This window comes from Jaculus jaculus, chromosome 21 (assembly GCF_020740685.1).
Source record: "Jaculus jaculus isolate mJacJac1 chromosome 21, mJacJac1.mat.Y.cur, whole genome shotgun sequence".
NCBI lineage: Eukaryota > Metazoa > Chordata > Mammalia > Rodentia > Dipodidae > Jaculus > Jaculus jaculus.
In genome coordinates this window covers 2,843,630-2,865,184 of record NC_059122.1, presented here as the reverse complement: position 1 = coordinate 2,865,184, position 21,555 = coordinate 2,843,630, and the positions used below count along the sequence as shown (strand labels likewise).

At 45.4% G+C, this 21,555-nt stretch overlaps 1 protein-coding gene across 4 annotated transcripts in view; it reads left to right on the top strand.

Annotated features, from left to right (window-relative positions):
* Positions 1-21,555, top strand: part of Sema5a (semaphorin 5A) — a 567,085-nt gene that overhangs the window by 220,992 nt on the left and 324,538 nt on the right. For all 4 annotated transcript variants that reach the window (XM_045139346.1, XM_045139343.1, XM_045139344.1 and 1 more), the window contains one exon: positions 10,775-10,974. In XM_045139346.1, coding sequence (XP_044995281.1) covers positions 10,851-10,974 — 124 coding nt within the window. In that variant the 5' untranslated portion in view covers positions 10,775-10,850. The remainder of the gene's footprint in view (positions 1-10,774; positions 10,975-21,555) is intronic.

The following is a 21,555-nucleotide window of genomic DNA, read 5'->3' as shown; positions in this document are numbered from 1 at the left end:
TTTTGGGTCATCCCAGTGATCACCGCCATCTGAAAAGAGAAGCTTCTCTAACCAGAATTGAGAGTAGCATTAATATATGAATATGAACATTAAGTGTAGTTATTTCAGGGCAGTTGGTGAGCATAATATATATGCTTATCCAGACAAGAGCAGGCTTTATACCTGTAAGGCTCATGACCTCCCCTTCCAAAAGATTTTTTTTTTACTTGACTGACAGCTGTAAACTGTCAATGGCAGCATCTTTTCTTAAATTTATTTTTATTCTTATTTATTTGAGAGCAACAGACAGAGAGAGAAAGAGGCAGAGAGAGAGAGAGAGAGAGAGAGAGAGAGAGAGAGAGAATGGGTGTGCCAGGGTCTCCAGCCATTGCAAACGAACTCCAGACGCGTGTGCCCCCTTGTGCATCTGGCTAATGTGGGACCTGGGGACCCGAGCCTCGAACCGGGGTCCTTAGGCTTCACAGCCAAGCTTCTTAACTGCTAAGCCATCTCTCCAGCCCTGGGAGCATCTTTTTTTTAAAACTTTAAAAAAATTTTATTTATTTATTTGAGAGCAACAGACAGAGAAAGAGGCAGAGAGAGAGAAAGTGAGAGAGAGAGAGAGAGAGAGAGAATGGGCGCGCCAGGGCCTCCAGCCACTGCAAACGAACTCCAGAAGCATGCGCCCCCCTTGTGCTAATGTGGGTCCTGGGGAATCAAGCCTCGAACCAGGTTCCTTAGGCTTCACAGGTAAGCGCTTAACCATGAAGCCATCTCTCCAGGCCGAACGTCTTCATTCTGGCCCTAGGCTTACACCCGGTATCTACAGGTGACCTCTTTCAAGATGTCTCTTTGAACCCTAACCCTAACAAAAAAAAAAGAGAAAAGAAAAAAAAAAAAGATGTCTCCTTGATTAATGACACCCTCACATCACCTCTCCTTTCTGTTCCTGTGGGTTGACTCATTAGTAGTTATTCTGGAGACATGACTGTGTTTCTGGGGATGACTTGGGTCATCTAATTTTTTATTTTATTTATTTACTTATTTGGCAGAGAAAGAAGGAGAGAAAGAGAGAGAGAGGGAGGGAGGGAGGGAGAAAGGATTGCAAACGAACAGTAGTCACCTGGGCTACTTTGTGTGTCTGACTTAAGTGAGTCCTGGGGAATTGAACCTGGATCCCTGGGCTTTGCAGACAAGTACCTTAACCGCTAAGCCATTTCCCCAGCCCCCCCCCCCCCCAACCATATCCAATTTTACAAGATGGCTTAGATCAGCTCAGCCTCTCCTGAAGAGAAGTATCATAAGTTCTCGTTGGATCTGTTTTTATTAATAACTGGTTAGCTCTTGTTCCCCCCAAAAAAGCTTCTTATGAGCACTTTCATTCTTTGATTTTTTTTTTTTTTTTGTAATCTGACAGCATTTTTTATTTTCAAAAAGGAACAGTTATTTTCTGTCCCCAGAGCCTGTTCACCTGCAGTGTGGGTGAGAACAGGGAATGTTATTTAATGCACAAATATATACTGGGTTATGCTTATTTAGATCCAGCTCATGGAGTGATCCTCCCACATCAGGAAACAAAAAAGAAAGCTTCAGGGATTTTTGAAGCAAACGCTACAAAACGCTGATACTTTATAGTTCAAATTGGCTGTCCCTCACAAATTTTCATGCCAACAAAGCCATTTATATTAACTTGCTTCAGAGATGTCTAATTTTCCAGCTCTGGTGGGATGATAGGAGAACAACTTCTAGTGAAATTGATTCTTTGAAAATGCCTTCATAATAAAGTTCTCAAATGTAGCAAATAGCTGTCATTGAACGTGACTCTCATTTTTACTGAAATTTTGCTGACACGACTCAACACAACCTCAATTGGGAGAATGATAAAAGTGTATTTTTTTGTAGAGTGATGATAGCTTCAGTTCTGAGGGGAGAGGTTTCCAACATTTGGCAGTGTCTGGAGGCACTGCAGTTGGCAAAAAGTGGAGGGGCGCATTTGGCATTTTAATAGGCAGCATCCCCAGTACACGCGTAAGCCAGATACACAAGGTGGCACATGCATCTGGAGTTTGCAGCATCATGAGCCTCTATCAAGAAAACGTATCAGGGCTGGAGAGATGGCTTAGCGGTTAAGCACTTGCCTGTGAAGCCTAAGGACCCCGGTTCGAGGCTCGGTTCCCCAGGTCCCACATTAGCCAGATGCACAAGGGGGCGCACGCGTCTGGAGTTCGTTTGCAGAGGCTGGAAGCCCTGGCGTGCCCATTCTCTCTCTCTCCCTCTATCTGTCTTTCTTTCTTTCTGTGTCTGTCGTTCTCAAATAAATAAATAAATAAATAAAAAGAAAATGTTGAGATAGGTACTAAAAGCCCCCAGCATGGAGGCAATAAGGCTGTGTGGTTGCTTAGGAGATGTTGTTCCAGAAGTCTCTGCTCTTCGGAGCCAAGCCTGCTTAGAAGTAACAGCTTCTCCATGGGGTGAGCCTCGTGTGGTACGGGTTCAGACTCTGCCAGCTGTCTACACAAAGACTGAGAATGCCCTTCGCTGTTGCCTCGTTGCAGAGACAATTCATACCAGTTTTAAGCAAAAGAGGTAACAGAGCTGGAGAGATGGCTTAGCGGTTAATGCATTTGCCTGCAAAGCCAAAGGAACCTGGTTTGATTCCCCAGGACCCACATAAGCCAGATGCACAAGGTGGCGCGTGTGTCTGGAGTTTGTTTGCGGTGCCTAGAGACCCTGGCACGCCCATTCTCCCCCCTACCCCTGCCTCTTCCTTTCTCAAATAAATAAATAAAGTATTTTTTAATAAAGAAAAAAGGTAACAAGTGATAATATGAAAATTACAAACCTCTAAAAACTTACCCATCCACAGGAAATGTAACTCCTGCACTTTAGCATGGCATCCATGAGACCCTACGTCCAAAACCCAAAACAATAAATAAAATAAAATGAAAGTTGATTACCTTGGTATTTTGTCACAATAGCAAACAGCCAACTTACAGTTTTCTCTGTTGACTTGGACCTATACATTAACATACTAGGTATAAGGGCATAGCTGGCTTGTAGCCTCCCACGGATGGGCTCAGTCTTTTTGTTTTTTTTAGCTTTTTAAAAAATATTCATTTATTTAAGAGAAAGAATGGTGGGAAGGAATGGGTGCACCAGGGCCTCCAGCCACTGCAAACAAACTCCAGAAGCATGCGACCCCTTGTGCAGCTGGCTTACGTGGGTCCTGGGGAATTGAACCTGGGTCCTTTGGCTTTGCAGGCAAGTGCCTTAACTGCTAAGCCATCTATCTCTCCCAAGCTAGCACACACGGGGCGTGTGTGTGGGGGGGTATTGCCTGCATCTCTTGTTTGATTTCAGCTGGTTTGGGTTTATTCTGGTACCTTGTTGTGGCAACTACCTTCAGCCTTTCCAACAGTGGCGTGCACAAATGCCCCAACCTCCTTGGTCTTAACAGAACCAAATTGCATCTGCGGCACATCTATTTTAAGATGCATAAAATGGCGAAATTCTGTGTGTTAAGTCTCAGAATAAAAGGAAAAGGAAGGATGAGCGAGAACCCTTTGTTGTTGTGGATGTTGTTTTGTTTTTTTGAGGTAGAGTCTTACTCTATCCCAGGCTGGCCTGGAATTCACTCTGTAGTCTCAGGGTGGCCTTGAACTCATGGCGATCTTCCTACCTCTGCCTCCCGAGTGCTGGGGTTAAAGGCGCGTGCCATCACGCCTGGCTATGACACAAGTTTTTACCCCTGGTTTGGAGTTTGAGATTTGCCTCCAGTGTTAAATGCGCATCTTCCATTCATGCAAAATAGTCACATTCTCCACAACTGGAGTGGAGCCCCTGTCCGCTCTGGTGATGCTCTGGGCCTGAGGGATGTGGGCTGCAGGACAGGTGTGCTCCTGGCTCCCTGTCTCTTAGTCCTGTGTTCCGGGCCCTCCTGCTCTTCAGAAACCCATGTTCCTGCCTTGCGTCTGTCCGCATTCCTTTCCTTGGTTTCTCTGCTCAGAGCAAACGTTTTGTGCAATGAGAGAGCATTCTGGAAGTCGCAGTGGCTTTGGCTCACTGTGGGGGGCCTGATCTTGGAGAGTCCCTGCTTTGCTAGTTCATGTCCACTCTATGATGGACGCAAAGGTCTAACCTCACAGCTCACCTGAATATCCACACATACACACAGAGTGTTTTTTTTTTTTTTTAGAAATTGAGCTGGAGAGGTGGCTTAGTGGTTAAGCGCTTGCCTGTGAAGCCTGAGGATCCAGGTTCGATTCCCCAGTACACGCATAAGCCAGATACACAAGGTGGCACATGCATCTGGAGTTCGTTTGTAATGCCTGGAGGCTCTGGCGTGCTCATTCTCTCTCTCTATCTTCCTCTTTCTCTCTCAAATAAATAAAAAAATTTTTAAAAAAAATTAGAAATTGTTAAATGTGATGTACTCCCAAGTTGATGTTTTCCCTGTGTGTCTAAATCTTATATATTCAAGGCTTCACTGCTTCTTAAAAATAAAGTCTCGCCGGGCGTGGTGGCGCACGCCTTTAATCCCAGCACTCGGGAGGCAGAGGTAGGAGGATCGCCATGAGTTTGAGGCCACCCTGAGACTCTGTAGTGAATTCCAGGTCAGCCTGGGCTAGAGTGAGACCCTACCTCGAAAAAAAAAAAAAAAACCAATAAAATAAAATAAAGTCTCTTTGTTCATTTTCACAACGCATTTCTTTTTTCGGGTGGCTTTCTATCTTTCATCTGATATCCCATCTTTCCCCTGGCCTTCCTCCCTTTCCTTGGAGGTTTTTTGCTATGTTACGTAGCAGGTTTTAAACTTGTAGAACTGCCCAACCCCTAGTGCTTTAAATTTGCAATCTTCCTCCCAAACACCTTAGTGCTGAGGCGACAGCCATGCATCCTCTTCTTCCTCTTAAATCTTTACTCTGTTCCATTTAGCTTATCTTAGAAAACAAACGACATCTAATTATCAATTTCTTGGGCTCTTTTTTTTGGGGGGGGGCTGCTATGTCATAATTTCATATACTTGGTAATTTTCTAGGAAAAAAAAATATATATTTCTCATAGTTCAAGAAATGGAGAAGCCCAAAGTCAAGGGTCGTGTCTGACGAGGGCTTCTTGTGTCCTGTCGTGGTGGGATGCACGGCACGGTAACACGGTACACGCCATGGGAATGGGGCAAGAGAGCGCCCAGGAGACTGCACTCTGCTTTGCACCCCACCACAGGCCATTTGAACATGCACTTTGGAAGGGGCATTCCAACAATGTGGAAGTATTTTCTAGCTCTTTCAAATTTCTACTTTTAGTGCTTGTCTTCATTCATTGCATTTTCTTTTCTAATATGATAAGGAACTATGTTCATCCCCCTCCACGTCCCACAATCCAGTAGTTTCTTTTTAAAATTTATTTATTTTTATTGACAACTTCCATGATTATAGACAATAACCCATGGTAATTCCCTCCCTCCCACCCCCCCCCTTTCCCCTTTGAAACTCCACTCTCCATCATATCCCCTCCCCCTCTCAAGCAGTCTCTCTTTTATTTTGATGTCATGATCTTTTCCTCCTCTTATGAGGGTCTTATGTAGGGAGTGTCAGGCACTGTGGGGTCATGGATATCCAGGCCATTTTATGTCTGGAGGGAGCACTTTGTAAGTAGTCCTACCCTTCCTTTGGCTCTTGCATTCTTTCTGCCACCTGCATCTTGGGCCTTGGAAGATGTGATACAGATGTTTCAGTGCTGAGCACTCTGGTCACTTCTTTCCAGCACCATGGTGCCTTCTGAGTCATCCCAAGGTCACTGCCATCTGGAAAGAGAACCTTCTTTAATCACAAGTGAGAGTAGCATTAATATAAGAGTATGAACATTAAGAGAAGTGCTTACTGGGCAGTTTCATGAGCATAGTATATACATTTAGCCAGACAGCAGCAGACATTACACCCCTAGGGCTCATGACTACCCCTGTTGTAGGTTTTCAGTATCAGGGATGTATTCCCTCCCATGGAGTGGGCCTCCAGTCCAATTAGAGGGCAGTTGGTTTCCCCCATAACAGACATGCTGCTATTGCACCCATTGGCTCATTTGGCCTGGCTGGCCAAATATAAGGCTTGCAGTGTCCACTGTTGAGTATCTTCACTGGTGAATTCTCTCTCTCCCATTGAACTGCATGCAGCGTGGCTTTTTCCAGTTTTCTGTCACCTGGTCTACGTGGAGGAGGTTATCTGCTCAGTTCCAGCAAGATTTCTCAGTGGCCTTGCAGCCCAATTATGTGGAGTCTTCAGTAATAGGGTCTTACCATCTATTCCTATTGGGAAAGCAAGGGCCTTAGCAATGGTCTGTAATGTTTTGGGGACATCAGGGACCTCCCTGCCCACTGGAAGGTATCCCATCCCTGGTATTGAAAATTTTCTAGTAATAATCTATGGCGGGCTGGAGAGATGGCTTAGCGGTTAAGCGCTTGCCTGTGAAGCCTAAGGACCCCGGTTCGAGACTCGGTTCCCCAGGTCCCACGTTAGCCAGATGCACAAGGGGGCGCACGCGTCTGGAGTTCGTTTGCAGAGGCTGGAAGCCCTGGCGCGCCCATTCTCTCTCTCTCACTCTATCTGTCTTTCTCTCTGTGTCTGTCGCTCTCAAATAAATAAATAATAATAATCTATGGCTTCTGAGTGTTCCATTGTCCACAAAACTAGATTTCCTTATAACTGAGAGTTCTAGAATGCTCTCTCATTGCATAAAACGTTTGCTCTGAGCAGAGAAACCTACATACATACCTATCTATCCATCTATCTCTGTCTATCTATCTATCTATCTATCTATCTATCTATCTATCTATCTATATGTATATATATATGAACATCCTCTTAGATTTTGATTAGCCCTCCCTCCACCTTTCCTTTACTCAATCTCTTTCCCAGCCTCACTTAGGCTTTTTCACCCTCATTAATCTGTTATTCTCCTTACATATATACAATACCATCCCATTAAATCCCCCCTCCCTCCCATTCTATTCCCTTTTGATCCCCTTTCTAGCTTACTGGCCTCTGCTGCTGAGTTTTATTCCTACTCACATAGAAGTCCAATCATTTGTAGCTAGGATCCGCATATGAGAGAGAACATAATGACGTTTGGCTTTCTGGGCCTGCGTTCTTTCACTGGAAACTGTTCCTTGCATGCTGCCATCTTTAGGCTGAGCCCGGAGTGACCTTTGATTTGCCTGCTCTTTGTTAAATCCGTTACCTGCGAACACCAAGCTAACCAGGGCTCCGAGTGTCGCAGGCCCTGATGCCTTTGTCTCTGTTTTCTCCTCTCATTTTAAATTTATTTATTTATTTAATTTATTTATTGAGAGTGGGGGAAGAATAGGTGTACCACAGTCTCTAGTCACCACAAACAAACTCCAGATGCATGCGCCACCTTGCGCATCTGGTTTACGTGGGTATTGGGGATTCAAACCCGGGTCCTTAGGCTTTGCAGGCAAGCGCCTTAACACTAAGTCATCTTTCCAGCCCTCTCCTTTCATTTTGTAACTTTCTTTGATCATTGCCTTTTTTCGAGTCATGTGACACCATACCCGCCCATTTATTTATTTATTTATTTATTTTGGTTTGGCAAGGTAGGGTCCCACTCTAGCTCAGGCTAACCTGGAATTCACTCTGTAGTCTCAAGCTGGTCTCGAACTCACAGCGATCCTCCTACCTCTGCCTCCCGAGTGCTGGGATTAAAGGCGTGCACCACCATGCCCGGTTTTGCATCCACTTTTTAAAATTTATTATTTGAGTGAGATAGATAGGGAGGCAGACAGAGAGAGAGGGAGAGGATGGGTGCATCAGGGCCCCCAGCCACTGCAAACGAACTCCAGACACATGTTCCACCTTGCACATCTGGCTAACGTGAGTTCTGGGGAATCGAACCTGGGTCCGTAGGCTTTGTAGGCAAGCTCCTTGACTGCTAAGCCATCTCTCCAGCCCTCAGTATTGCTTTTTAACCAACAGCTTCCTATCATTTTCCCCATCCTGTCTCTTCTGGATGAAGATCAGTCTCGCTCATCATTACAAGCAGCCCAAGCTTTTGCTGTTCTCTCTCTGTGTTTGGTTTTCTGATCAGCCAACCAGCTTACTGCATCCCGCCACATATTCCTCCAGTGCCTTTCACTTCACATGCATAAGAATGAATGCTCGCTCTCTTGTCTGGATGGACGGCTTCTGTTGACTTATATTGAAATGAGTGGGGGAAAGCTGACGGCATCCCTTTGAGGAAACCTCTACTGTGTTTTCTAGATGCAGCAAGAAGAGGCACATACATTTGACCATACTTTACGTATTGAGGGGCCAGGGATTTGGGTAGCGTACCAACTAGGTGGCTCATTTCCTCTTGTCCCACCTACCGAAGACCTTCAGTGGGTTTCAGCTTTCGCCAGACATCCGATTCCTTGGCAGCGGTGTCTAGGAAGCTGCACTTGATGGTTCCCAGCCACCAAACCACCTAAATGCCTGGTGCTTTAGTTCTCCTACGAGTGGATTGATTCTGAGATAGAGAAAGGGGAAGTCATGCCATGGGCTGAGCTTAGCAATCAGCACTGGTCCCTTCCATTATGTGGATTCCTGAGCTTTTAACTGACTTCTTCATGTCTCCCTCCTCTCTGTTTTTGTTTCTGTTTTTTTTTTTTCCTCCCACATAAACTATTATCAGAATGGTCTTATAAATATCTCTTCTTTGGCTGGAGGGATGGGTTAGCCGTTAAGGCACTTACCTACAAACCAAAGGACCCAGGTTCAACTCTCCAGGACCCACGTAAGCCAGATGCACAAGGTGGTGTGTGTGTCTGGAGTTCGTTTGCAGTGTGTGGTGGTTTTAATAGATGGCCCCCAATATATTCAGTTTTTTATTTGTTTGTAGTTTGCACCTGCAGCCACCTGGCTGGAGGCAGTATCACTGGAGGGATCTTAAGGTGTGACAGTGGGTTTCAGATTTCATTCTAAAGATATGCAGGGCTGGAGAGATGGCTTAGTGGTTAAGCGCTTGCCTGTGAAGCTAAGGACCCCGGTTTGAGGCTCAGTTCCCCAGGTCCCACGTTAGCCAGATGCACAAGGGGGCGCACACATCTGGAGTTCGTTTGCAGAGGCTGGTAGCCCTGGCGCGCCCATTCTCTCTCTCTCTTCCTCTATCTGTCTTTCTCTCTGTGTCTGTTGCTCTCAAATAAATAAATAAATAAAATTTAAAGATATGCAAAATGTGCCTAGCTGGAGTTCCTGAAGTGTGCTGTGTGGCTTTTGGCTTTTAGGCTTGTGCTTCTCTCTGTCTCTGTGATTGGTCTTGTGAAGAAAGCAGGTCAGCTTCTTCTGCCATTATGAACTTCCCTTGGATCTGTGAGCTTCAACAAATATCCTTTCCTCCATAACTGTGCCTGGTCTGGAGGTTCAACTCAGTGTACCTGAAGCTGTCTGCTACACAGTGGCTGGATGCCCTGCTGTGCCCATTATCTCTCTCTCTCTCTTTGACTCTCTCTCTCTCTCAAATAAATAAATAAATAAACTTGTTAAAAATTAAAAAATAATTTCTTCCAACATGAATATACTATGGTAGTTTGTGGCCTGCTAGCAAAGACCTCATACATTACCTGGTTTTGGTTTCCAAACTCTAACCTACTCCCTCAGCCATTTTTCTGCTCTCCTTGCATTTCCTCAGATCTCCACCAAGTACAGTGAACACCTTCCCCAAATGTCACCTAAGCTCTCCTCTGCCTCCCTTGGTGTGCACGGACCTTCCACAATCCCCCATCTCTTGAAATCCTCTTCATCCTTCAATATTAAACTCAAACCTGACCCCTTCTATGAGCTTACCCTTGATCCTCTAAAGGGCCCCGATGCTCTCAGCCAACTTCTCCGACACTCTTGCTTCCTTTAAAGTGTTTTAAGAGCTCAAGCCATTGTCACGTTTACAAGCTTAACTTACTGTAGAGCATGTTTTGTTCCTGATCTTGAAAGTCTCCCAGCTCCCAAAGTAGCATTTCCGTGACACCCCGTGGATGCTCAACTTACTATGTCCTGTTTGGACCCTTGGTCTCTAGCCAGAAATTTAGCAGCCCTATGTGATGACGTATAGATAATTTATTAGCGTTCAGGAAGCATAATGCCAGTCAGATTATTGGTAAAAGACAATGGCTGAGGCTTGTTAAATAGGCTGTTAAGGACACTAAAGAGGTTTCTACTTAACGACTTTCATGTTTGTCCAAAGAAGGTGAAGGCAGATTTCCAAGGAAAATCCAGCCATTCATCATATTTCTTTTTTTAAAATTAAAAAAAAAAATTTAAATTCATTTTTATTTATTTATTTGAGAGTGACAGACAGAGAGAGAGAGAGAGAGAGAGAAAGAAAGAGAGAGAATGGGCACAACAGGGCCTCCAGCCACTGCAAACGAACTCCAGACGCGTGCGCCCGCCTTGTGCATCTGGCTAACGTGGGTCCTGGGGAACCGAGCCTCGAACCGGGGTCCTTAGGCTTCACAGGCAAGCGCGTAACCACTAAGCCATCTCTCCAGCCCTCATCCTATTTCTTAAGAGGTATGAGATTTTTGAGAGCTTAAACTTGGGCTGTGTTCACAGACGGACATATATTTATACATGGAAAAAAAAAAAACAAAAACCCAAAACAAAACCATCACCTAGAGGGCAAGACAAGCTATCTGTTCCCTTGAAAGTGTCTTGTGTTTATAAAGTATAAACCTACATTTAGTCACAGGACTTTTTCTTGGTGCCACCCACCGGGAAACGAGAATAAGTGTTTCCTTTGTGTATTTTAGAAACTTTCCACACATGAGGAGCAGGTGAGCTTCGGAGAAGACGTGTGCCCGGAGTCAGAGACCCTTTCAAGCCACCATGAAGGGAGCCTGTGTCATCGCATGGCTGTTTTCAAGCTTGGGCCTGTGGACACTCGCCCGGCCTGATGCCCAGGATGCCACCCAGTGCCAGAGAGCTGAACACCCTGTCATCACCTACAAAGGTAAGGAACACGCATGTGCTGGTTGGCAGGGCCACCACATCAACTCGGGACCACGTTTACTGGCAGCTTAATAAAGGAGATGATCCTGTGACTCTTGATTTGGGCCAGGGTTTAAAATAAAAGACCGAGATGAAAAGAATTCTTCCATGTAAAAATATAAAATAAAAATAAAAATGGCTTATCTGGAAATAGCCCTACCTCAGGAAGGAGCCAAGATGGGGTTCTCATGGGTGGGCACTCTATTATTTCAGCCCACCTGCACTTAGCAGATGCTTGTGGGCTTCGCTGGCATTTGAGTGAGGGCGTGAAACTATGACCCACAACAATAGCAAAACTTCCTAACAGAGCTGCGATCTGACCTCAAGTTGCCCCCTTTTTCTCTGGCATTGCAGGAGGGCAGAATTTGTTTTCAGTTACTTAGTTGCGTGCCCACTCTTTTGTCAAAACATTACTTAGGGTCTTGCCGGGTGTGGTGGTGCATGCCTCAAATCCTAGCACTCGGGAGGCAGAGGTAGGAGGATCGCTGTGAGTTCGAGGCCATCCTGAGACTCCATAGTGAATTCCAGGTCAGCCTGGGCTAGAGTGAGACCCTACCTTGAAAAACAAAACAAGTAAAAACAGACAAAAAAAAAAAAAAATTACTTAGGGTCTTTGTACCCTGAACAATTGAGCAATTAAGGATGAAAAAAAAAAATAGTCTGTCTTTTTATCCTTAAGGTGCTTCTTTTACCACATTAATTCAGACATGGTTATTTTTATTGTTTGTTCAAACAAACAGCCTCATATTTTGATATTTTTAAAAAATTCGCACCCCAAATTTCAAATATGTAGAAAAATAGCTACAAGGGCTTGAGAGATGGCTTAGCGGTTAAGTGCTTGCCTGTGAAGCCTAAGGACCCCGGTTCAAGGCTTGATTCCCCAGGACCCACATTAGCAAGATGCACAAGGGGGCGCACACGTCTGGAGTTCGTTTGCAGTGGCTGGAGGCCCCAGCACACCCATTCTCTCTCTCTCTCTCTCTCTCTCTCTCTCTCTCTCTCTCTTTCTGCCTCTTTCTCTGTCACTTTCATATAAATAAATAAAAATTAAAAAATAAAGAAAAATAGGAACAATGATTTGAGGAAAAACCAGCCTCACACCCATCAATCCATACCACATGTATTTGTCATTTAAATTCCCCACCTTTGATCCATCCTCACTTATAAGAGCATTTTGAAGCAAAGTTAGGCAATCACATAATATTATCTAGTGTACTTAAGTCTGTAACTATTAACCGTAAGACCTTTACAATGTCATTTTTGCAACAAAGACATTTTTAAAAAATAGTTTTATTTATTTATTTGAAAGAGAGATAGAGGGAGAAAGAGAGAGGGGAGCACCAGGGCCTCCAGCCACTGCAAAACGAACTCCAGACGCGTGCGCCCCCTTGTGCATCTGGCTAACGTGGGTCCTGGAGAATTGAACTGAGGTCCTTTGGTTTTGTAGGCAAGCACCTTAACTGCTGAGCCATCTCTCCAGCCCTTTTTAAAAATTATTTTTATCTATTTATTTGAGAGAAAGAGAGAGAGAAAGAACAAGGAAATTTACCAAACAAAAACAATTTCAGAAAATATCAGCTCATGGCCTGATGGGAACCTGGATGTGGTTTGTTAACGTTACATCTGATGAGGATCGGAATGAGGGCTAGTTTGTTGACTGATTTCTTGAATATTTTAAAAATCCTTTATTGTTTTTTCTTCATTTCCCATGCAAAATAGTTTTTTTTTTAATATTTAATTTATTTATGAGAGTGAAAGAGAGAGAGGAAGATAGAGAGAATTAAAGAATGGGCACTCCAAGGCCTCCAGCCGCTGCAAACAAACTCCAGACACATGCCGCGCCTTGTGCATCTGTCTAATGTGGCTACTAAGGATTCAAACCTGGGTCCTTAGGCTTCTTAGGCAAGCTCCTTAACTGCTAATAATAATGGCCACTAGGGCTGGAGAGATGGCGTAGCGGTTAAGAGCTTGCCTGTGAAGCCTAAGGACCCCGGTTCAAGGCTCGGTTCCCCAGGTCCCACGTTAGCCAGATGCACAAGGGGGCGCACGCATCTGGAGTTCGTTTGCAGAGGCTGGAAGCCCTGGCGCGCCCATTCTCTCTCTCTCCCTCTATCTGTCTTTCTCTCTGTGTCTGTCGCTCTCAAATAAATAAATAAATAAAATTTAAAAAAAAAAAATAATGGCCACTGCCTAAAGGTTTTGATCCCTTCAGGGAAATAATCCCGAAATTTTCTCGTGTTATGACTCTTTTGTTAACCAGTAGAATACTTTCTACAAACTCATTTTCCTTCTTGAGCTGTCTGCGTATTCTGACAATGCGGCTATTGTCGGGGAGGTAGAAATAATGTGTCTATTGCCACTGGTGTTTTAGTTCCTTGGACTACAGTATGTTGGTCCTGTAACATCTTACTGGTCATCTATTTGTCACTCTATAGGAACCAGTACGAAGCTAAGCTGGCTGCTGTTTTATTATCCTGTTAAGGGGAATCACATGGACCTTTTCTTCCCCTGTAGAAGATGTAATCAGAGGCCTCTCAGGCTCAGGGTATCCTCTTGAGGATGGGTCCTGACTTCTGACTTCACCACAGTCCTCATGGACAGCTTTTTCGTCTAGAATGAACGATGCTTGTACCTCTTTACCCTTTTCCTCCTGCAGCTTTGGAAATTGTTCATTCCTGGCTGCTTGGGGCATGCTAATGAGTGCTCTTGGACCTTTTTTAGTGAGCAATTCTAAGGGAAAAAAAAAATTACAAAAATAAAATACATTATAGTCTCTTCCAGTTTCTTCCAACTCATCTTTAGCATCTTTTAAAAACAATAATTTTATTTTTATTTATAAGAGAGAGAGAGAGAATTAATTGGTGTGCCACTGAAACTCCAGATGCATGTGGGTTCTAGGGATTTGAACCTGGGTCCTTAGGCTTTACAGTCAAGTTCCTTAACCACTAAGCCATTTCTCTGGCCCTTGAGCACATTTCTTAACCTCTGCCATCAAGTGCTTCTGTATTTTTTTTTTTCTCTCCGACATAGAAACTTGAGCCTCTGGAAGCTCATGGTTCGACATTATATATGCTGTGAGTCCATTGCGTCTACAATAAGAGCGCCGGATAACCCTAGTTTCTTGTAATAATTCAAATTGAAAAATTGAAATTATTGAAAACCCTTTGAGGTCATCTTCAAACCCCCTCTGATGACCTTCCTCATCCCCCTTCCATTGAACATCTTTTCTCCAAATATTCCCTTTTTCTACTTTCTGGTGCATGTGTGTATGACCCACTAAGTTGAGTTAGAACTGTCTGCACAAGCACGTCATTGTCATTGTGTTGCGCATTGTCCCATTGCCGTGGTGCTTGAAAATTCGATTCAGCTTGCGGGAGGAGAAAAATGATCAACGGTTTTCCCCAGTGACCAACCCTGAGAGCTACAGAACTGACCAGCAGGGCAAGATATGCCCACTGGCGCAGGAGTGGCATGGGTGCTACTGGAGTAACCAAATGCTCTCCTGCTGAATTTGTGGCCTGCTTCCTGAGAGGGAATTCAGGCAGGCCTGGACCTGAAAACCGAGCCGAATTTTGCTTTTGCTCAGTAGAGAGTCCGTGTAAATCAGTGAACTGAGGTTTGTTCATGGGCATCTGTCTGTCTGTCTGTTTTCTTCACTCTCTTCCCTTTCTGCATTTCCCTAGCCCTCTATTAACGTTCATAGTTTATATTTCAGGTACAAATAAAGCATCATATACAAATGTATTCGTTGCCTTTGGTTAAAATGGTATATATTCTGCTTGACCTTTTAGGGATACACCCTGGTAGCAATATTTGCATTTCCACCAGGGTTTTCTTTTATCTTATTCCACATAGCTCTCAACTGTGGTGAACCTCAGTCTTTTCAAGCACAGAGAGAGAAAGAGAGAGAGAGAGAGAGAGAGAGAGAGAGAGAGAGAGAGAGATAGAGAAAGATGTTGTCCTTTGTGACCACACATAGCGTTTCAGTGTTAATTTGCTTTTGTACTTTTCCAGTGCTAGAGATGGAACCCAGAGCCTGATAGATAAGTGCCTCAGCACTGAATTTGTCTAGTTTTAGCTCTGGATGAGACAGTCAACAAACATTGAGTGGTTGTCTCTGCTGACCAGGGTCTGCGCTCTGGACGCCAAGGAGTCGTAGGCTCAGTTTCTATTAGCGGACTTCAGACTACTTTGAAGACCATTAACCACACACCATACTCCGCTAAAGGCCCTTGTTACATGCATGGAGCCCAAGCGAGGAATGTAGAAACCGGCCACACCTTGGCTTCAGAAACGTGCTAAGCAAGGTTTCTAAGAAGAGCTGTGACAGTGCGGAATGCAGAATGATTGCTGGAGGAACGTATTCATCACGGGAGCAATCAGTAAGTTCTGCAGTGAGAGAAGGAGCTCTGTGGTCCTGGCCAGTGCCCTGTGACCAGGAGGAAGTGAGGTGGGTGACATTAGCAGGCTGGTGAGATTCAGACATGCATGACAATGTAAGGTGTGTTCAGAAGTTCATCCTCCTCATGGAGGAAGGTACCAGAGAGACATCCTGACGTGCACATTCTCAGGCTGCCGGTGGGATCAAAGGCAATGGACAAGAGGAGCTGAAATGTAAGAAGGCACACATGGAGGGAGGCTTCTAGAAATATAGGAAAGAGGTTGCTGCTAGTTTGATAGCTTTAAGGCAGGAGGGCGAGAAAGCTGTGGTGACGTCTGCATTCTGGGATCTTGATTCCAAATAGCATCAAGAAAGGAAGCAGACATGAAGGGCATAGTCACCTAGGGCTCAAATGCCTGCATTGCTATGAACCCCAGATGGAGTTTTCTATGGGAGATCAAGAAATGCATGCTTGGCAATACAGAGCTAGCCATTAAAGTCTGGTGATGGAGTTTCCAAGGAAGGTATGGCTCAGAAAGCAAAGAACAGATTATCCTGTTTCACCTGGACCTTATTTTATTTTATTATTATTTATTTATTTATTTGAGAGTGACAGAGAGAAAGAGAGAGAGCAACAGAGAGAGAGAGAGAGAATGGGTGCGCCAGGGCCTCCAGCCACTGCCAACGAACTCCAGACGCATGTGCCCCCTTGTGTATCTGGCTAACGTGGGACCTGGGGAACCGAGCCTCGAACCGGGGTCCTTAGGCTTCACAGGCAAGCGCCTAACCACTAAGCCATCTCTCCTGCCCGACCTGAACCTTTTATGTTAGCACTAAACATACCGTGTGCTTGAAAGGTTGGGCGGTTGAGCATCATCCAGTAATGGTGAATCACTATACTGCTTTTGCTTTTTTTAAATTTTTTTGAGGTGCTGTTATCAATTCCCACTGACTGGGTATCTTTCAGCCCGTCATGGTCTTCTTTTATTATCGTGGAGGGGGGGTCCCCTTGAAAGTGGGAGCAGGGCAGTCCTCCCTCTGCAGGCCCCAGGGGTAAAGTGTTTGCTTTTCGCTAGCTTCTCTGCTTGTTACCAACCCATGACTCCTTCAGCTTGCGGGCGCGTCATCTAGTCTCCTGGGCATCTCATGGGGTTTGCTCTGTTCTCCTCTTGTATCAATGACCTGTCATGTTGGATTTACAGAACATCCCACTCAAGTGTAACCTGCAAAGGCCCCATTCCCAAACAAGGGCCCATCCACAAGTCCTTTTGGATAGAACTCCACAGAACAATTTCTTTTCCCGAGGGGCGCAATTCAACCCTACTCCATGGCACTTGTTAGGCCATTTTCTAGAATCCATTATCATTGTGTGCAAGGACAAACACAAGGGAAAAACATTCCATATTAAAGGAGAGAAGTGTTAGCCAGGTGTGGACACGCGGGGCAGGAAATGGGTTTCAAAAGAGCATGATCATGTTAACTTTAAACATTTATTTTTATTTATTTATTTGAGAGAGAGAGAGAGATACAGAAATAGGCAGGGAGAGAGAGGAGAGAGACAGAGAGAGAGAGAGAGACAGAGACAGAGAATGGGTGTGCCAGGGCCTCCAGCCACTGCCAATAAACTCCAGATGCGTGCGTCCCCTTGTGCATCTGGCTTACGTGGGTCCTGGGGAGTCGAACCTGGGTCCTTTGGCTGTGCAGGCAAGTGCCTTAACCGCTAAGCCATCTCTCCAGCCCCCAACTGTAAATGGCCATGGGGAAAGAACCAGGTGAAGGTAGATGTTGAAGAGAGAAGTGAGGGGGAAAGAATTGATTCAGGAGAGTCTCGAAGGTGTGTATGTGTGTGTGTGTGGGGGGTCTATGGAACAGGTGACGGCTTAGCTGGGCGGAAATGAATTCCACCTTTGGTGAGGCAGTCTGAAGTAGCTGGGTGTGGGGAAGAGGGTGTCCAGGCTGTAGGGCCGTGCGTGGGTGGAGGTCAGGAGTGAGAGTTTCTGAGGAAGTGTGTGACGATCGTGAATCTGGGGGGCCCTCTGGGAAGGGAGGGTAAGATTATTGATAAAACACCAAAGATGTCCAGTGCATGGTGAGTCCTTGAAATGCCTCTTATTGTACTGGGCAGGGGGTCATTGCTTTGGCACATGAATGCTCCCTCTCTCCCTCTCCCTCTCCCTCTCCCTCTCCCTCTCCCTCTCCCTCTCCCTCTCCCTCTCCCTGTCCTTTGCAAGGCAGGACTCTACACAAAGTACCCCCAAACCACCCAACGTGCATTTATAATGCCATAATGTCACCACACACATTTTGTCACTGTCCTGAGTTGACATACCTGGCCAGGCAGAAGATGCTGGTGGCATTTTTTTTTTTTTTTCGTCCTTCACTCACCATGGGCTCCTCCTGTCTGGCGGGGTTCCTTGCTCACCACACTCTAACAATTTGCTGTGTGTGCAAGGCTGCTCCCCTGACTGCGCGCTCCGGAATATTCGTCCCTGAATGTGCAGCGCTTGCTAAAAAAAACACCCTGACCCGCTACCGATACGCCGTTCACACTGATGCTCTTGTCATTTTTGCCTAAACGTCTGTTCCAATAATGGGAAGGGCAAAAACAGCGAACCTTCCAGAGCAGGCTTCTCAGCATGCTGACTGAGTCGCATAAGCACTGGCGAAATTAGTTTTAAATGTTTAATGTGTACTTAAGGCGATTGTGCCTTCTCTTGCCTTTTGCCCGTGCATTGATTAAAGTTTACCCAGCATGCTGGGTATTTAGAAGGGGGCCTATGGAGAGCAATTTCCAATTGTGCCCAAAGAAAGACCATTGATGGGCAAGTCATGCCATACTTGATAAAACCAGCCCTCCTTAAAATCCTGACCGATTTGGTTGGGGACCTTTCTTTGTGGGGGTCTTTGCTGGAAGCGTTTAGTATTAATACCCAGGGTTACATTTGCCTACAGAGTCAGTGAGGGCACTATTGATTTCTCAGGTCTCGGCAGTCTTTAGTTTTAACTCCTTGGTATGTGTGTATGCTGTCTTCCTACTTGCAAGCGCATCGATTGGCCTTTGAATTGGTTCAGAATTTATGGGAGAGCTACGTGGTGGCCTGATAGATGACAAAATTAGCAAATCTCTTCCCAAGCACTCAGGAAGGGCATGGAGGAAGCTGAGTGTCTTTTCCAGCCTTGGCCACGCCTGGGGGTGTCCTGCCTTGCTCTGCTGACATTACTAAGGGCCTTGAGTTCAAACAATTGCTTTTATCTACACACAGGGTCTCACGGGATTCAAATGTTTTTCAATTTGGATTTTTATTCCTGTCCCACAATATGCATCATGATTATTTTGCATAAACCCTGCAAATTTTGAATCATATAATGCGATCTATGAATGTGTGGGAAGCATGTCTTTGTTTACTGTTGATGGGAAAATTATAGAACACCTTCTGTTACTGTGGTTTTTTGTTATGATTATTTTTATTATTTATTATTATTATGTGCATTGCTGGGGAGTCCCGAATCCCGCCTTGCTCTGAGAGCCGATTCCTTCTGCTCCCTGATAGGTCACGTACACATTTCCTGTTGCCCTGGAAACCGTCATTCCTGTCCAAACTCCTTTTTTTTTTTTTGGGTTTTCGAGATAGGGTCTCACTCTAGTCCAGGCTGACCTGGAATTCACTATGGAGTCTCAGGGTGGCCTCGAACTCACGGCGATCCTCCTACTTCTGCCTCCAGGGTGCTGGGATTAAAGGCGTGCGCCACCACGCCCGGCTCCAACCTCCTTTTGTACCTCTGTTGACATCCACACAATGGGCATTTCTTGGCCTGCCAGCAGCTTCCCTTGTGCCCGGAGATGTCACGTAGGCATGTCTCTAGTGTTCTTGATGGCCCGGGAAATTGGAACCTGCTAGATAGAAAACAAGGGAGAAGGTGACCTCAGTGTAAAGGGAGCAGGGACCGTGCTCCAGGCACATCTCCACCCTTCTTGCCGTCCCACTGCTCTAGGTGTGGCCCGTGGATCCAAGCAGATGACACGGCTCCCTGGCTATCCCGGGGCGCCCCGTGTACTCTGCACCTCCGTGTACGCCCTGTCACCCCGTCTGTGGCCCATGCCTCCATGTTTGCCGTTGAGGGTCGCTCTGCTCTGTGCCTGTCCCCCAGCTGCAGGTGGCTTTCAGCTTTCCATTTTCTGGGGTGAGCCTGCTGGTGTCTAATGTTGTGAATGGCCACACATAGTCCAGATTCTGCCTGGATCTTATCTAAGGCTAGGGGAGGGGCTGCCATAGATGATTGACACAACCTTCATCAGATTCCATGGGTTTCAGAGCCTTCAGATCGATAAACCTTTGGGAAGGTGGTTTCTCAGAAATGACTGGGGTCATCCGGTACATGGAGGCGCTCTACTCTTTTTGAGGATGAATTAGGACATTAAAAAAAAAATTGTTTTTGTTATTTTTATTTATTTATTTATTTGAGAGCGACAGACACAGAGAGAAAGAAGCAGATAGAGAGAGAATGGGCGTGTCAGGGCTTCCAGCCACTGCAAACGAACTCCAGACGCGTGCGTCCCCTTGTGCATCTGGCTAACGTGGGTCTTGGGGAATCGAGCCTCCAATGGGGTCCTTAAGCTTCACAGGCCAGCGCTTAACCGCTAAGCCATGTCTCCAGCCCAGGACATTTTATTTTGATGAGAAATAGATTACATGAACTAATTTCAATATCTACCTTGAATGGTTTTGTATATAGCTGGGAATGGTGGTGGATAAGGGCCAGAGAATTTCCAGGTTCAAGGTCCAGGCTACCTACCAGACACTTATCTCAATAAAAATACAGCATTTTCATATAAAATTGATTAAACTATAACAAGAAACTGCTCGCTGTTGACAACTGCCTAAAATGAAACATTTTCTTTTCCCTGTATAAAGTAACATATTCATAAACCACGTGTGTTCATCAGATAGCAGGATTTTAGTGATTTTTCTGGGGTTTCCCGGAGAAGGAAAGAATCCTTGTGGGTCCGTACAGACCTCTTCATTTACATTTAAGTTTTAGTTTGTGATCAAATTCCCCAAAAGCCACAGAATATGCTGTCAAAATCCCGAAGGCAAAGATGCAAACCTATTTGTGAATGAAGTCACTAACGTATAAGGGCATCTGCTACTGGTTATATTACAAACTACATTTGGAGAAATCTTTCTAATTTTTACAGTATGTGGTTAGGTATTGTTTTAATTTGGGCAAGTGGATTATTAGGAAATATGAGTCTTCAACTTCAGCATGTAGATGCTTGACAATTATGCATGGCTGCAAAGAGGTGTTTGAGGAAAATAGAATCTATGAGTAAGAATGCTTGACTCCTAGGCACAAAGGTCCTGAAAGGGTTTTTTTTTTTAAGGTTTTTTTTTGGTTGTTGCTCATTTTTATTTATTTATTTGAGAGTGGCAGAGAGAGAGAGAATGGGCATGCCAGGGCCTCCAGCCACTGCATACGAACTCCAGACGCGTGCGCCCCCTTGTGCATCTGGCTAACGTGGGACCTGGGGAACCGAGCCTCAAACCGGGGTCCTTAGGCTTCACAGGCAAGCGCTTAACCTCTAAGCCATCTCTCCAGCGCCTGAAAGGGTTTTCCTTGCACTGAGTTCAATTCCCCAGCGGTATGTAAACAGCTGGGTAAGGCCACGCACACCTGTCACCCCAGCGCTGTGGGTAGCAGAGACTGGAGACTCCCTGCGGCTGGATGGTTTGCCTTAAAAATAACAACTCTAGGGCTGGAGAGATGGCTTAGCGGTTAAGTGCTTGCCTGTGAATCCTAAGGACTCCGGTTCGAGGCTCGGTTCCCCAGGTCCCACGTTAGCCAGATGCACAAGGGGGCGCACGCGTCTGGAGTTCGTTTGCAGAGGCTGGAAGCCCTGGCGCGCCCATTCTCTCTCTCTCTCCCTCTATCTGCCTTTCTCTCTGTGTCTGTTGCTCTCAAAATTAAAAAAAAAAAAAATAAATAACAGCTCTAGCAGGAGGTGGACCTGAGGAGACAAACTACCCAGGGCGCTCCACCCCGGCCCCAGCTGAAACCACAGAGGAATTGGGGAGATGAGCAAGAGTATTGCTTTCTTAGTGAACCTGACATCAGCACCAGGGTGAAGGAGACAGACCCTGAGGACACTCAACACCCACCAAA